This window comes from Diadema setosum, chromosome 9 (assembly GCF_964275005.1).
Source record: "Diadema setosum chromosome 9, eeDiaSeto1, whole genome shotgun sequence".
Taxonomy (NCBI): Eukaryota; Metazoa; Echinodermata; class Echinoidea; order Diadematoida; family Diadematidae; genus Diadema; species Diadema setosum.
Window position 1 is genome coordinate 25,573,123 of NC_092693.1, and position 18,672 is coordinate 25,591,794.

Genomic DNA, 18,672 nt, shown 5'->3' on the forward strand with positions numbered 1-18,672 from the left:
TGTTAAGTTTTTATGGCGCATTTCGATTATAGCTCATTACTTTTGATCCCTTTGTCCGTTTGTGACCAAACTTGGATGGTAAATGTCCCTTGGGGTGTTGAAGGTCACCACAAGGTCAAAGGTCATAAGCAGGTCAATTAACTTCTGGGAGTTATAAAAAATATCAATTCCTTGTACGCGAATGGGCGAGACACAATTTGGCACTTGCCTTGTTTTGTTTTGTTTTTAGCATATAACCTCATTGTATTAAATTTCTCTCATAATCAAAAGATACGTAAATGGGTACCTAACAGAGCGGCTATTGTTTGCAAAAGTAGCAAATTTTTAGCAAATTTTAGATTTCATCAGGGTTCAGTAACAGTTGCAGTCAAACTCAAAAACAGTTTTCTTTGTTGCAGCCAGTTTTTCTTATCGCAAAAAAAATCGTGAACATGTTCAAAATTTCTCATGAAGCCTACAATTCGCTACATTCACAAACGTTCTCTGCTCTAGGTGAGATACTCCCTTTACCTATCTTTGTAGGAAAGGTTATTATTATTATTATTATTATTTATTCGGCTTTCAATCACAAATACATTTTTCGAAATCAGAAAATTGTACATTGGAGTGGTAAGGTTAACTTAACATGTCAGATACATAAATGCAAATTTTTTTTTTCTTCTTGTTTCAGTCAAAAAAAACCCAAACAAACATCAATTCGAATTGTAGCATTTGTGATAACATGTAAGTGTACTCTTTAGCAAAGGCTATACATTGTAGCTTCTAGATATTCCTATCTGTTCCATCTCATCCCACAGAAAGAGACTTCGTGTGCTCCTTGATTGCATCCTGTTGGCACTGACAGATGTTAGTCGTTGCCTGCACGCAACTATAATTCAAACAATTTCATGGAGAATGGACCTTCTCCACTTTTAAAACAGTGTGCAATTTTGCCCATTGTTTAGTTTGGTAAAAGAAAAAAAAATGTTGTTATATCCCCTCAGTTTTGTCTTTGTTTTTCTTGTTTTTAGGCCCGAAAATTATCTCGCTATGAACGGAACATCATATTCCCATAGGTTAACATGCAAACTTAGTATGTACTGGACGATTTATCTCATTATTAGCGGATTCTTGTTTTATCCAATCTCATTGTAACAGAATTCCCCTGTATATTGACTGGTGAGGGAAAGTTGCTTTCCCAGCTAGTGTATTTCACGTGCACAGTAAATTGACTGCTCATGGGTGAGCATGCAGGATCTTGTGTAATAAATATGATATATGAAATGAAATATGAAATAGAATATGGATTCATATGGAAAATCCTACATGCCCAAGCTATGAATGATCATAAAGAAAGAAATACATCAGTAGGCATGTAAGAACAAAATTAATAAGCCTTCTGTGTTTGCTGCTACCAGCCTTTCACAATTATGCAGTGAGTACTGTATAAAATTGTGACATCACTACAGGTGCATTCCAATGTGTTTTGTTAATCATATTTACATTACTTTAGCAATGATTGACAGATGACGATTGTTACTCTCAGAATCATGGTTTGGAAGGGTTTTTCAGTGGCATATCCAAATAATCTGAGGAAAAATAGTAAAAAAAATTATTATGAAATATATGGCATGTATTTACGCTGTAGACATTCATTTAGCCACATCAGTGATGATGTGTATTATGAGTCAACACAAGTCTATGTGCATTTGCATGGCATAGTTCCTTTAATTTGAACTTGGGATTTAATTTTGGTTTCCTATTGCTGCCTTATTTTTACACAGCTACGCCAAAACAGAGGTATGCTAGGGGAGCACCTGCCAATTATCATGAATGCGAGGACAAACCTTGGGCGATTCATCAAGTACAAAGATAATCAGGAGCGCTCTCTGGGAGCCTCCCCTCCAACCTGAACTCCAGAACTTCAATGCACAGAGTGGTAACAACAAATATTTATTGTAAATATGAATCAATTTTAAGACTTTTTACTCTTTGTAATTGCCAAAGCCATGCACACGTCTTTGAGAAAAAAAGAAAAAAAAAAGGAAATAATTTTCTCACACGGAATGAAAGAGGTACAGTAGTGTATCATGTTCATACAGTCAGTCCATTAAGTCTTGGAAGTAGCATATTGGTGGACCAATTTTAAAATGCCAAACATGTAACATACGTAGTCTGGATTCTCATCAAATGATTGCCATGTGACTGGGCATTATTTTTACTTTCTGAGTAGAAGTTCTAGGAGCCAGTCCACAGCTGGCTATATAAGGTGTAGGTGCATATATGCATTTAATAATCAGATGCACTAAATTAGTTTCTAAATGGAATCAGCAATGTTCCAATTTGATATTATTTAGTTCTAAGTACCCTGCGCTGTCATCAGTTTACACTACAGTGAAACCCCGTTATAACGAGGTCCGTGGGACCGGCGATATTACCTCATTATAACCGGTACCTCGTTATAACCGTACGCATCAAAAGCAAAGAAAAACATAAGCACGACATCGGAATATACCCATCCTTTGCGTTGTTATTACACAATTATGGATCATTATTATTGAGATAATAAAGGGAAATTATTTGTGAATTAGACGAAAAAGTAGGGGTTGAAATGAGATCATTCTTTATTGTAATTCTTGTTTGTTAATTTTTCCTAACACCAGCGCAAATAGAGTAAAATACAGGCGTTGTTTACCATAACTTGCGAGGTATTTTTACGCTGTTGGTGCCCAGCGGGAATGCGATGATTTCATGAATCATTTCGGCTGTAATCTTATGATCGTTGCGCTCGAAGGGATTAAAAATGCGTTCTTTATTTTCTTCCGAAAATCTCTTCGCGTTTTGTACATCCGTTCTTGAAAAATATGCGACAGGATTGAATGTGGAAGGTTACGTTGTGATCCTTTTTACGCAAATATGTACCTCATAGACCATTCTGAAAGAAAGAAAATCTTCATTGTGAAATGCAGTGTTAAAATTGTGATAATGAACAAACCCAGATCTATTCAAACTAATAAATACGTTTGTTTCTTTTTCTGATTTAGGTTAACATGCGTTATTCAACTATTTTTTACGCTACTGTCACCTGGCGAGATCGCGATAATTTCAGAGTAACATACATGCGTTATTTACCGTTAACTTGAGAGGTATTTTACACTGTTGGAGCCCAGCGGGAATTCGATAATTTCATGAATCATTTCGGTTGTAATTTTATACAATGTATGATCGTTGCGTCCGACGGGATTAAAAATGTGTTCTTTATTTTCTTTCGAAAATCTCTTCGCGATTTGTACATCCTTGAACTGTAAAATGCATTAGTTTCTTTTTCCGAACACCGATTAAGTAGGTTAATAATATGCGTTTCAATATTCAACTATTTTTACGCTACTGTCACCCGGCGAGATCGCGATGATTTCATTAATTATTTCGGCTTTAATCATACACACTCATATTTAAATTATCATTTGTTAAATAATAATGAACAAATCCAGATCTATTCAAATTAATAAATGCGTGTGTTTCTTTTTCTGAACACCGATTAAGTATGTTAACATGCGTATATTCAACTATTTTTACGCTACTGTCACCCGACGAGATCGCGATGATTTCATTATTTCGGCTTTAATCATACACACTCATATTTAGATTATCATTTGTTAAATGATAATGAATAAATCCAGATCTATTCAAATTGATAAATGCGTTCGTTTCTTTTTCTGAACACCGATTAAGGAGGTTAACATGCGTTATTCAACTATTTTTACGCTACTGTCACCCGACGGGATCGCGATGATTTCATTAATTATTTCGGCTTTGATCATCCACACTCATATTTGCTAAGCAGCAAAAGAACTGGAAGTCGGAACTAATAATGGAAAGGATATAATAATGAGTTGCACACGCATTCCAATTGTCCATTTTTGGCCACAAGTGTCGCTACATGAAAAGTTTTTGAATGCGTTATCTTTTTTTATTTCTCGTTGCGGTGTGGTCTGCCCTAATATCATGCACGCGTATCTCGCGGAAAAGAAAATCGAATGATTATGTTTAATGATTTAGTAGGAACATCGGAGACATTTCTGTGTCTTATCGCGTGATTTAGAAGAAAACATGGAAGGAACTGTTCTCTGCAAAACGGAAAAAGACGTGGATAGCGTGATTTCGGTTTTCAGGGTTTCGTTTGTCGCGTGTTTGAAAGCGGCAATTTAGTCAAGAAATGGAACCTCGTTATATCCGATCAAATTGCTTATGTTTTTCTTTATCATGATGCACCGAAATTGTCCTCGTTATAACCGGAATCTCGTTATAACCGAACTCGTTATAACCGATTCGTTCTGCCATAGGTTTACACGCAAAGGAAAACGGGACCGACGCGATCACCTCGTTATAAGCGGTTCCTCGTTATAACCGAACTCGTTATAACGGGGTTTCACTGTATTTCTTTTCAACCCAGCATTGGTAACTTCTTGAATTGGAAGTGTATTTCATCTTCTATGCATAATGTTCCCCCCATACACAGTTAAATATCAAGGGACAGTGGGAAAGTTTGTCATGTTTTTAGAGATGTCAGTTTTTATGTGATATGCTCATATTTTGTTCTGATCATTCAGTCGTAGTTGGAATAATTCACCCTCTGTATCTTTTGACACTTGGAATAAACGCCTTGCTCGAAATGGTTGCTTTGTGGAAGTCATATCTTATCTATGCTGTGAACCCAGAAATTTTCATGTTCATGAAGCTTAGACAGATCTTGCAATGAGCCAAGATTTGCGCAACTGAAATGCAAGTGAGTGAATGTGCTTGTCTACTCAACACATTCAGTGCCAGTAGTGATTCACAAAACTTTCATGCCGTGAATGTTTTTGGATTTACAGTACCTCGCTGACATACATGCGTGTTTTATATTATGTCCATGCACCCCGTTTACCATTGACTGGTGATACTGTAAGTATCTCTATGTATTTAATGACATAAATCTACTATGATAGACGTGCTATCAGTTCAGTTTGTAATCTTTGTCATTGCCAAGAGTAGATACCTAACGCGACTGTGCACTAAAATTTGCACGAGTTGAGGTCCTTGGGATTGGAGAAAGTACTTCAACTTGAGCGATATTAGCCTCTCACGATGGTCTTATATGTTTGACTCAGATTTTTGTCTTTTTTTCTGTAACTTATTCACTCCATGGTTATGTGTTCATATGTGTTGTATTACTTTTGTTTAGGCGTGTTCTTATTGCGTTTTGTCATTATAAAAGCATGAATATTGTCTTTAGACTGTGTGCACTTCCCTTGAATTTCATTGATGAGCCATTAAATGGAAGTGCATTTTGAGAATGTGCTAAAACAAAACTAGGCCGTCGGCCAAGCCTCTTTTTTGTTCTGGTTCGTTGACATACTCAAGTGATATTGTTCCCGTACATTGAAAGATAGAAGAGAAATACAGTGAAACCCCGTTATAACGAGGTCCGTGGGACCGGCGATATTACCTCGTTATAACCGGTACCTCGTTATAACCGTACGCATCAAAAACAAAGAAAAACATAAGCACGACAGCGGAATATACCCATCAATGAAAGAAACTTAAGAACATCCTTTGCGTTGTTATTACACAATTATGGATCATTATTATTGAGATAATAAAGGGAAATTATTTGTGAATTAGATGAAAAAGTAGGGGTTGAAATGAGATAATTCTTTATTGTATTTCTTGTTTGTTAATTTTTCCTAACAGCAGCGCAAATAGAGTAAAATACAGGCGTTATTTACCATAACTTGCGAGGTATTTTTACGCTGTTGGTGCCCAGCGGGAATGCGATGATTTCATGAATCATTTCGGCTGTAATCATGTACAATATATGATCGTTGCGCTCGAAGGGATTAAAAATGCGTCCTTTATTTTCTTCCGAAAATCTCTTCGCGTTTTGTACATCCGTTCTTGAAAAATATGCGACAGGATTGAATGTGGAAGGTTACGTTGTGATCCTTTTTACGCAAATCTGTACCTCATAGACCATTCTGAAAGAAAGAAAAATCTTCATTGTGAAATGCAGTGTTAAAATTGTGATAATGAACAAACCCAGATCTATTCAAACTAATAAATACGTTTGTTTCTTTTTCTGATTTAGGTTAACATGCGTTATTCAACTATTTTTTACGCTACTGTCACCTGGCGAGATCGCGATAATTTCAGAGTAACATACATGCGTTGTTTACCGTTAACTTGAGAGGTATTTTACGCTGTTGGAGCCCAGCGGGAATTCGATTATTTCATGAATCATTTCGGCTGTAATTTTATACAATATATGATCGTTGCGTCCGACGGGATTAAAAATGCGTTCTTTATTTTCTTTCGAAAATCTCTTTGCGTTTTGTACATCCTTGAACTGTTAAATGCATTTGTTTCTTTTTCCGAACACTGATTAAGTAGGTTAACATGCATGCGTTATTCAACTATTTTTACGCTACTGTCACATGGCGAGATCGCGATGATTTCAATAATCATTTCGGCTTTAATCATACACAATCATATTTAAATTATCATTTGTTAAATGATAATGAACAAATCCAGATCTATTCAAATTAATAAATGCGCTTGTTTCTTTTTCTGAACACCGATTAAGTGGGTTAACATGCGTTATTCAACTATTTTTATGCTACTGTCACCCGACGAGATCGCGATGATTTCATTAATTATTTCGGCTTTAATCATACACACTCATATTTAAATATTCATTTGTTAAATGATAATGAACAAATCCAGATCTATTCAAATTAATAAATGCGTTTGTTTCTTTTTCTGAACAGCGATTAAGGAGGTTAACATGCGTTATTCAACTATTTTTACGCTACTGTCACCCGACGGGATCGCGATGATTTTATTAATTATTTCGGCTTTTATCATCCACACTCATATTTGCTAAGCAGCAAAAGAACTGGAAGTCGGAACTAAAAATGGAAAGGATATAATAATGAGTTGCACACGCATTCCAATTGTCCATTTTTGGCCACAAGTGTCGCTCCATGAAAAGTTTGTGAATGCGTTATCTTTTTTTCTTTTTTTTCGTTGCGGTGTGGTCTGCCCTAATATCACGCAGGCGTATCTCGCGGAAAAGAAAATCAGATTATGTGTAATGATTTAGTAGGAACATCGGAAGGCATTCCTGTGTCTTATTGCGTGATTTAGAAGAAAACATGGAAGGAACGGTTCTCTGCAAAACGGAAAAAGACGTGGATAGCGTGAATTCGGTTTTCAGTGTTTCGTTTGTGGCATGTTTGAAAGTGGCAATTTAGTCAAGAAATGGAACCTCGTTATATCCGATCAAATTGCTTATGTATTTCTTTATCATGATGCACCGAAATTGTCCTCGTTATAACCGGAATCTCGTTATAACTGATTTGTTCTGCCATAGGTTTACACGCAAAGGAAAACGGGACCGACGCGATCACCTCGTTATAAGCGGTTCCTCGTTATAACCGAACTCGTTATAACGAGGTTTCACTGTACATCAATGACAAAATGACTTGTTTCCACGTTCAAGTCTTACACGTTAACAAAATGCATATATTTGAAAGATATTTCTCCACACCGTCAAGTAGTCGTACAAGCCACACTGTAACTATGCACACACACACACACACACATTATGATAATACATGCGCAGGCAATGTACACAGTTTGTACATACATGTACATACTGTACACACCACGCAACAGCGAGGCGATCCACAACACGAAGACTTCGTAAATGATGAACAGAGTGTTGGGTTCGGACAGGGAGGTCATATATCACACCATCTGCCACCAATCCGACAATGGACAGCACAGCATGACCGTGGACTTCAAATTGTATAAAGGTTTGGACATGCAATACTGCATACAAATACATGTACAGTGAAACCCCGTTATAACAGGGAGGTGGGAAGACCCACCTTCCTGGTTATAACGAGGTCCGTGGGACGGCGATATTACCTCGTTATAACCGTACGCATCAAAAACAAAGAAAAACATAAGCACGACGTCACAAACCCATCAATCAAACTTAAAAACATCCTTTGCGTTGTTATTACGCAATTATGGATCATTATTATTGAGAGAATAAAGGGAAATTATTTGTGAATTGATATAAAAAAGACGAAAAAAGAATATTGGTTATAATGCGTTAATTCTTTATTTTTCGTCCGAAAATCTCTTCGTATTAATGTAAAAGTGGAAATTCTCGCGGTGTTGAAATTTTTGCGCTTTTTACGCAACCAGTAACTAGTGTGAAAATAAAAACACGTGAATATTTTTGCTTGCCATATGTTCTAGTAGTTGGGGTCTTGATTCTGCGGAATTAAAAACGCGCAAAACTCTTCTAACCCTGCCGAACGCAAAAGATTAGTCACGCGAAAATATCCACTTTTACAGTATAGTTGCACATTATGTTCTTGACAAGTAGGCCTATGTTATATTCGTAATTCTTTCTACACCCATCTCTTCCTCATGTATTGAACCATTCTGAAAGAATATTTTTTATTTGTGAAATACAGTGTAAAATGACAATAAACAAAATCAGATTGTATAAAATGCGTTTGTTAAGTTTTTCTAAACACCAGCGCAAATAGAGTAACATACATGCGTTGTTTACCGTAACTTTCAAGGTATTTTACGCTGTCAGTGCCCAGCGGGAATGTGATGATTTCATGAATCATTTTGGCTGTAATCTTATACAATGTATGATCATTGCGCCTGAATGGATTAAAAATGCGTTCTTTATTTTTCTTCCGAAAATCTCATGTGTTGTACATCCATTCTTGAAAAACATGTGCCAGGGAATTTTGAAGGTTGTGATCCTTTTAACGCAAATCTGTACCTCGTAGACCATCTGAAAGAAAGAAAAATCTGCATTGTGAAATGCAGTGTTAAATGATAGTGAACAAACCCAGATCTATTCAAATATTGTTGAATGCATTTGTTTCTTTTTCTGAACACCGATTCAAGTAGATTAACATGCGTTATTCAATCATTATTACGCTACTGTCACCCGGCGGGATCGCGTTGATTTCATTAATTATTTCGGCTTTGAATACACACTCATATTTACATTATCATTTGTTAACCCGTTGAGGACGAGTCCCGAGTATACTCGGGCAGGGGTCTATGGGAAATGAGTGTTGTAGCAAAATCAGTCCGTCCTCAACGGGTTAAATGATAATGAACAAAGCCAGATCTATTCAAAGTGTTCAATGCATTTGTTTCTTTTTCTGAACGTCTACTCAATTACGTAGATTAACAAGCGTTATTCAACTATTTTTACGCTACTGTCACACGGCGGGATCGCGATAATTTCAATAATTGTTTCGGCTTTAATCATACACACTCATATTTACTAACCAGCAAAACAAGTGTAAGTCGAAACTGAAAATGGAAAGGATATAATGATGAGTTACACTTGCATTCCAATTGTCCATTTTTGGCCACGAGTGTCGCTACATGAAAAGTTTTTGAATGCGTTATTTTTTTTTCTCGTTGCGGTGTGGTCTGACGTTCTATCATGCACGCATGTCTCGCGAAAAAGAAAATCAAATGACTGTAGCATGATACCATTAGGTTTATTGGTGTTATATTTCATGCGCTCATGAGCATCATGAGTTCACTTGCCGTTCATCAATACAATAAAATAGCAGTAACCATGCTGCCTATTGTTCTCAAGATTCGCCTCCTAAAATGACTGATATGTAATCTGGACTATCCGTAGAACATAACATGGTGGCAAGCGGGAAGCATGGACGCCACAAGACTGAAATCGGATAAGTTCATGTCTATCTGAGTTATTTTCATCGAAGTTTTATGCTGTGCGCCAGGCCTAGTTGGACCGGACGGACGCCGCTCGGGGAAAACTGTGCTATATTGGTCACACGCAAAAGACTGAGTTCATGAAGCCAAGCTACGCGGAGCTTGCCTGACGACGCGCGACATAGACGACGGGATTGACTGTGACTAGTCGCGGATTGATACGCACATGAACATCAGTAGATCACGTACACGCAACGAACTGCCCATTGGCGTACATACGTGACATCGTTTCCGCTCGCTACACAATGGGCCCTATAGGCCTATGCAAGATTACGAGTCAACAGGCAGCACCTTAGACGGGTAAATTCCACGTATGATTTCTCCGAACTGACTTTCGGCTCGGACCAGACCAACCCTTGTGACTGTCAGCGATACATCCAACTGCTCTCCAGGCTGCTGACCAACGATTCCGAAGCCTACGGAACACAGAATAGCGAATTTGACTGTGGTCGACACAGATGCTTCGGTCCAGTTTGCCATTGCTCATCGTGCAATTGCCTGATGTCAGCGCTGAGCGGAGCGGACCGAACTAGCCCAACGCGGACGGAGACCAGCAGAGGCTGCGAGTATACAACGGGAAACGCGTACGCGCAGCCGGTTTACATCGCTACCTGAGACGGACAAAGAGCGGTACCATCACCGTTGGGCAACGACGGGTGAACACAGGGACGTAATCACCGACATCGCTGGCCTCGCTGACCATTTGATGATTTCAATGTAAGATTTCCGTGGAATGTGATTGAATAACTCGATAGATTGGAAGCATTTTTGTCAATATTTTAAAGGACGCTCTCCAGAGTGATTTACGACAGACCTTGTAGACCTAGGCCTAGATCATAGAAGCTCTGAGGTACATTGCCAGTCATTGGCAGTGGTAACGATATCCACTCAAGTCGGACGCTAGAAATACAAAGCTGGAAATAAATGCTTGAACTAAATGGACGCTTTGCAGCATGAAAGAAGGTAACATTCTGGACATTTTGGACAATATTCCAAATGCTGTTTTTTGCATATCATCAGTCTATAAACTTCTACATGTACTAGTGTGTACCAGCACAGTATATAGTCCTGTGACACACAATTAGGATAAGACGGTGGTCTTACTCCTTTGTGTATGAGTATTACTAGTAGACTTCCACGAATTCTGAATTCAGGATAAGACAGTAGTCTTACTCCTTCGTGTATGAGTAGTACTGTAGACTTGCACAAAATTTGAATTAGGATAAGACAGTGGTCTTACTCCTTTGTGTTACAGTGATAGTGTACAGAGATTACACAGTGATAATTGCTTGTTATGTATATGTAGCTACGAATTGTAAACACTTGAATTGCATGCACATATTGCAGCAATTGCTAAACTGTATACACACACACGCGCACATTCAGTATGGGAGAAATGTCGGGTATCACACCACCCTCCATGGATTGGGAGACGAAAGATCCTCCCAACGCGTTTCGCAGTTTCAGACATTACTGCGAGCTGATATTTCAAGGACCCTTGAACAAAAAGACAGACCAAGAGAAAATCACATACATCCTTCTCTGGCTTGGACAAGAAGGTATCCGAATCTACAAGTCATGGAGCAAAGAAATGAAAAAACCGAACGAGCTGTTTGAGGCATTCTCAAAGCATTTCGAACCGAAGAGCAACTTCCGGTTGGCCAGATTCCAGTTGCAGAAGCTGAAACAGGAGCCAGATGAAAGCATTGACAATTTTCTGGCTAGATGTCGCACATTGGCACAGAGGTGTCAGTTCAAGGAAGGGGAAATTGACGATAGATTGATTGAGCAACTCATCATTGGTGCAAGCAACAGGAAAGTACAAGAGATACTACTGGGCAAAGATGATACGCTCACACTAGATGCAGCTCTTGACGTTGCAAGAACTCAGGAAGCTACACGTTTGGATATGAAGTCACTGTATGAGAAATCTCTCAACCTTGATGTCGTTAGGAAGAAAGGCCACTTCCAAAGACAAAATGGACCAACACCAGAAAAAAAGAAGTGCCATATTTGTGGACTGTCACATCCACCGAGGAAGTGTCCAGCATATGGAACCAAATGCAAACGCTGCGGCAAACTCAATCACTGGGAAGCCTGTTGCAGATCGAAGCAAAGTGGACAAAAGCAGAAAGCCAAGAGAGGAGGCTCCTACACAAGTAAAGCTCACAAGAATGCAGTGCACGAACTGCAAGAGGAAACAGCACCTGTTGACGAGTTTGAAAACCTGAAGTTTGAGACCATCACTATCGACTATGTCAAGAACAGTGAAATGTTTGCTGAGATCAAGGTGGATCTCGGAAACAGAAAGGGGACATTGAAGGCTAAGGCAGACACCGGAGCCCAAGGCAACATTTTACCCCTACGAATATACAGACAGATGCACCCAAACAATATCGACGCCAAAGGGAACCCAGTCAAGGACACACTGAAAAAGTGTCAGACCATCATCACCGGATATAACAAGAATGTTATCCCTCATCTAGGTGTACACACGATGAACTGTCGGTATAGAGATCGGGAAACTGCTTCCGACTTTTACGTTGTCGACACTGACGGCCCTGCAATCCTTGGCTTGCCCTTGTGTACTGAGCTCCAACTTATAATCATAAACTGTGGAATGGAGCAACAGCCGAGTTGTCCCATCCAGAACGAGGAGCACTTGAGAAGTTTGTACCCAGACCGGTTTGAAGGAATCGGTAACTTCAAAGGCGAGCATCACATAGTCATCGATAAGGAGGTACCCCCAGTCGTCCACCCTCCGAGACGGTGCCCCATTAACATCAAAGACGACATCCAGACTGAGATTGACCAGATGGTTGAGCTAGGCGTGATTACACAGGTACAGGAACCGACCGATTGGGTGTCAAGTCTCGTGTATGTCCAAAAGCCTAACGGAAAGTGGCGGATTTGTCTGGATTCAAGAGATTTGAACAAGGCAATAAAGAGAAGCCACACCTCAATGCCAACCATCGATGAAACCAGACATAGGTTCGAAGGAGCAAAAGTGTTCTCCACCTTGGATGCTAAACATGGGTATTGGTCAGTCAAACTTGACGAAGAATCAAGCCGACTCACAACGTTCAACAGCCCCTTTGGGAGATATCGGTTCAAGAGACTCCCTTTTGGACTCTGCACATCCCAGGATGTATTCCAGACGAAGATGAACCAAATCCTAGAAGGGTGCTCAGGAGTAATCTGCATGGCAGATGATATTGCTGTGGTAGGAAAAACTGTAGAAGAGCATGATGCCAACCTACACAACTTGATGCGAGTAGCCAGTAAACATGGACTTGTGTTCAACTGGAACAAGTGTAGGATCAAGCAGGAGAGCATTCGCTTCTACGGCTTAGTGTTCGACAAACACGGCGCTCACCCCGACCCTCAGAGAGTAGAAGCAGTGCAAGCTATCCAAGCTCCTACATCTCAGAGAGAGCTACAAGAGTTCCTAGGAATAGTGACCTACATGTCGCCCTTCATTCCTAACCTGTCAAGTCTGACAGCACCGCTACGAGACCTGCTAAAGAAGGACACAACATTTGCATGGCCACCTTCGCACCAGATGGTATTCGAGAAGACCAAGGCTGCAATATGCCAAGATGTCACCTTAGCATACTTTGACCCAAAGAAGGAAGTAGTGCTCGAGGTCGATGCAGCTTCAAAAGGTCTTGGAGCAGCACTCACGCAGCAAGGCCGGCCTATAGCATTTGCATCCAAGTCACTGACAGACACAGAACAACGCTATGCAAACATAGAAAGAGAGATGTTGGCGGTGGTCTACGCTTGTGAAAAGTTTCACAGCTACGTATGTGGAAGACGTTTCACCGTCCTTTCCGACCATAAACCTCTTGAGATGATAACACTGAAGAATCTCGGAGCAGCACCCCCAAGACTGCAGAGACTACTCCTCCGACTGCAAGGATACGATATGGTAGTCAGGTACAAGCCAGGCAAGGACATGCTCCTCTCTGACGCCATGTCCAGACTACATCCACTTCCAGACGAAAGAACAGAAGAGCCACTCCAGGTCAACTTTGTAATGTTCTCAGACCAGAAGTTGACAGAGATACGTCAAGCCACATCGCAAGATCCAGAGCTTTGTGCTCTCCGAGACGAAATCATCCAAGGATGGCCTGATAAAAGACGTGAATTGAGTCAGAACCTTCGAAAGTACTGGCCATATAGAGACGAATTATCCGTCGAAAATGGTGTACTGCTCAAGGGATCCAGATTGATCATCCTGGCAGGATTGAGAGCAGAATACCTGACCAAAATACACGAGGCCCATCAAGGAGTCACCAAGTGTCAGCTGCGGGCAAAATCCTGCATTTTCTGGAATGGAATCAACAAGGACATCGAAGAACTAGTTGGCAAGTGTCCAATCTGCCAGAAATACGGCAACGCACAACCAGCTGAACCCCTCAGGCCTCACGAGATACCGTCAAGGCCTTGGCAAGTTGTTGCAACCGACATCTTCATGCTTGAAGGAACAGAATACCTGCTGATAGCAGACATGTACTCCAAGTACCCTGTCGTACGGAAGATGCCAAACCATCCAACAAGCACAGCTGTCATCAATGCCCTGAAAGAGGTGTTCTCGGAACAAGGAACCCCTGAAAAGCTCGTTAGCGACAACGGCCCTCAGTTTAGCAGCGCACAGTTCCAGACGTTTAAGGATGAATGGAGCTTTATCCATGTGACGTCAAGCCCTAGGTACCCCCAATCAAACGGGTACATAGAACGCCAGGTACAGACTGTGAAAGCTGCCATGAAAAAGGCAAAGGACGGGCATGTGGACCCAAACATAGCCCTCCAGTGCCTTAGAGCAACCCCAATAGATGCACACCTACCATCACCTGCTGAGCTGATGTTTGGCAGAAAAATTCGCACAAACCTACCCGTCCACATTCGTAATCAAGACCCCAGGAGAGATGAGGTGAACCAACGCTTGATGGAGAGACAGGAGAGGCAAAAAGCAGACTTTGACAAAAATACCAAGCCACTCCCACCACTTTCCATGGGACAAAGCGTCCGTGTTCAAAACCAAGAAACCGGGAAGTGGGAAGAAGGCCGCATCGTCCACAAGCGGTCTGAGCCTAGATCATACGATGTAGATACCCATAGTGGTCACGTCCTCCGCAGAAACCGGCGACACATCCGTCAAACTCGAGAGACCTACAAACAACCCCAACCATATTCAGACGCAGACAAGTATGAGTATAGCACTCCTCATAGGCAAAACACAAATGCAGACAAACCAAAACACCAGGACAACGCAGACACCAACACTCAGTACATTACACGGTATGGACGTCAAGTTCACAAACCAAAAAGATACCGTGACTCTGCGTGAAATGTACATAAGTACATACCTTAACACCGAAGTAGATGAAATAGTGTTAAGAAGTAGTTAGTGAACAGCAAGAAGTGTTCAGCGTATGATGAATATAGGTTGTTGTTTTTTTTGTTTTGTTTTGTTTTTTTTAAGGATAAGATGGTATCAGATGAGTATACATGTATGCACTGTATGGGTATGCTCAGTGTTAATTAATTTCGGATAAGAATACAAAAATAGTCAATACATAAAGATGACAGGAAACGTATTTCAAACGTATTTTGAATCAAGGTTTATGTCACAATATATCTGTTTGGAAAGCATAGCCACACTTAAGCAAGTGTTGTCAGAATGAACATTCCTTTTTTTTTTTAGAAAGAAAGGGGATTGTAGCATGATACCATTAGGTTTATTGGTGTTATATTTCATGCGCTCATGAGCATGAGTTATGTTGCAGTTCATCAATACAATAAAATAGCAGTAACCATGCTGCCTATTGTTCTCAAGATTCGCCTCCTAAAATGACTGATTTGTAATATGAACTATCCGTAGAACATAACAATGACTATATTCAATAACTTCATAGGAACATCAGAAGGTATTCCTGTGCCTTATCACATGGGTTAGAAGAAAACATGGAAGGAACTGTACTCTGCAAAATGGGAAAGAGACATAGATAGCGCGAGTTCAGTTTTCAATGTTTCGTTCGTCGCGTGTTTGAAAGCGGCAAGTCAAGAAATGGAACCTCGTATATCCGATAAAATTGCTTATTATGTTTTTCTTTATCATGATGCACTGAAATTGTCCTTGTTATAACTGGAATCTCGTTAAAACCGATTCGTTCTGCCATGAATTTACACGCAGAGGAAAACGGGACCGACGCGATCACCTCGTTATAAGCGGTACCTCGTTATATCCGAACTCCTCATAACGGGGTTTCTCTGTATTGGCTTTTAAACATGAAAATGCCCATGAAAGTCACCTACCTTTCTGAGACAGTCCAAATACTGCCTCGTCAAACCTGGTCTGAATGCTGAGTTTGCTCACTTGTGCCAGCCTCAGAATCGTGTGACGAAACAGCTGTGTGGGGACAATTTGGTGAGGAAAGTCAAAGACATTCAGGAGGAACAAGGAGTAGCTGCTGGTGTTCTGAACGGCTCCAAACCTTTCCTAGTTGGGAACTCCCGCCAGCATTCACACTTGCAGTCCGAGTTTCAGTATTACCCTTCCCACAAACAGAATAAGACTCAGTCCCAAAGAATGAGATCAGCGGGGTGGACCAGACCATCCCTCCAGTCAGGGACAGTGCAGCGATGATGGGTGGAAAACTAAAACTTTTCTTTGACAAATGGAAAAGCCTGACTTCAGACCCGTACAATTTTAATGCTGGATACAAACTCAAATTTGATCCCAAAAAATTTCTCCACTATTAGAGAAAAAGGGTTGTATCACTATTAGAGAAAAAGGGTTGTCTCGCAGTTCAGAGCTCAACAGTCAGATAAGAAGAAATTTCAAACCTCTTAACTACTAAGAATATCATGCTACATCGCACCGATTGATCTGCAAGATGCATACTATTCAGTTCCCATCTACCCATCATAGAGAAAGTACTTGCGTTTCTATTGGCAAGTAAACTGTACCAATACAATAACCTTCGTAATGGTCTCAGCTCTGCTCCCGGACTGTTTATGAAAATACTCAGCCAGTATTTGCCCGGCTTCGGACAGAAGGGCAGGCAGCTATGGGATACAACTATTTGACACTCTGATGATTGGGAGATCAAAGGATGCTACCTAATTCCAAAGGGCTGTTCCAGCTTCCAACAATCTATTAACAGAGTTTGTACCCTATACTGTACTTTGCCCAGGTCAGTTTCTTGGGTTTCATTTGGATACTACAGTAGGTCGATGCATATTACTTTGCCAAGGGAAAAACAAGATGACATTTATAAGGTTTGCACTGTTACATATTCAATGATTCAGTCTCGATACCGTGGTTTACGATCAGTCAATGTAGGTAGATGGTCACAACAACACCGTCCATGCACGTCAATCACAGTCATGAATTTCACTCAAAATGATCCATGCAGATATGTCATCTTGGGTTGCTTCGATTTTATTACTCGGTGCTTCTTTCCTTCACTACATGCGATAAACTCGGATCAATGCGGGTCTGAACTATCGTGTGAATCTATCACAGCCACACAGGTAAAACAACAAAGATGTCAGATCATTATTTCTCAGTGCTTTCTTCCCAACCTATTATTGTCGCTACCTGTCTAAACCACGATGTATGGTATCTTCCAAACAATCAACAAACTTGGGTTTCAGTCTTGAACTCATTTGGGTTGTCCGAGCTCTGGGTCAAAGGTCTGCTATTGCATATGGCTTCACCTTCACACATGAGGGTATGAAGTTGTTCATCATTCTGACAGGACTTCCATGTGTTGCTCATTCAGGAGGGCCTGTAAAATCTTTCTGATTGTCCTGATTTGCCACTCCCAAACACCACCTTGATGGACCTCTTCTGCTGATGAATCTTCGGATCGCATTTATGCATGAGCTTGTATCCAAACTAGAAGCTATTTCAATATGTACAGCTCGACAAGCCATACAAGTAAACACGACCCCATATCGTTTCTGGGTACTCCTTCCAATCCTTACCTCGAAGTCTAGAACCCCTTTTTACTGTTCTTCTTTACATTTCACTGTCCTTTGTGCTCTCTCGACAGTACTTCATTTCTTGTGGAAAGGCTTCCCTTTGTGTGTGTGTGTTGTGATGATCATCACTTCTGCCCTTTCCAAATCATCTGACGTCAAATCATATTGACCATCATTGATACCCATGATCTTCAGATGAAGCTTTTGTATCAATTTGATCCACCATGCCACTCCTCTTTTGAGTCTTACCCAGTCAGAATAATGCTGGATCAATTTGAGAAGTGGATCTTCTCTCTGGGTTTTCACTGCATGCACTTCGACCTCTCTTTGTTGGAATATTCATCTTGGTATTCCTCTTCATGAGTCACTTCTGATTCAGGCTACTCTTCTTCAGGTCTGGCTAGGAAATCTGGTCCCATGATCCAGTCACTTTTCATCATCATCCTGTCGGCCCTCGGTCCTCTCGACACATGATCAGCTGGGTTCTGTCTTGTTGGAATGTATTTCCATTGTCGAGGTTCTGAACCATCTCTGATTGTAGCAAGTCTGTTAGTCGTGAAGACTGGGTGTCTTTCTTGTTCATTCTTTATGTACTTCAGTACAGTCTGACTGTCTGTCCAATACTGTCCGTCGACGTCTGTAATGTTCTGGTGTATTAATGTGCGTTACTGCAGGGAGTAAGTACACACGCAGACGCAAGAAATATAGACTACACTCGATGGGAGTTGGGAGGATAAGTGTCATTTATTGGAGTTTCAGTGGTATATATACATGTTCAGTTGGTTGCTGCACCATATCGGTCAGTGACCCATTGATGTAGAAGGTTATATGTCAAAGTGATAAAATGATGTTTTGGTTAGA

The 18,672-nt window shown here is 40.5% G+C and overlaps 1 protein-coding gene across 1 annotated transcript in view; it reads left to right on the top strand.

Moving 5' to 3' along the window:
* The window catches only part of LOC140232499 (HEAT repeat-containing protein 3-like), a 105,457-nt gene extending 103,451 nt beyond the window's left edge, over positions 1–2,006 (top strand). Inside the window, exon 17 of the mRNA XM_072312593.1 lies at positions 1,764–2,006. Within this exon, the coding sequence (XP_072168694.1) occupies positions 1,764–1,892 (129 nt within the window). The 3' untranslated portion in view covers positions 1,893–2,006. The remainder of the gene's footprint in view (positions 1–1,763) is intronic.
* Positions 2,007–18,672: the final 16,666 nt, after the last annotated feature.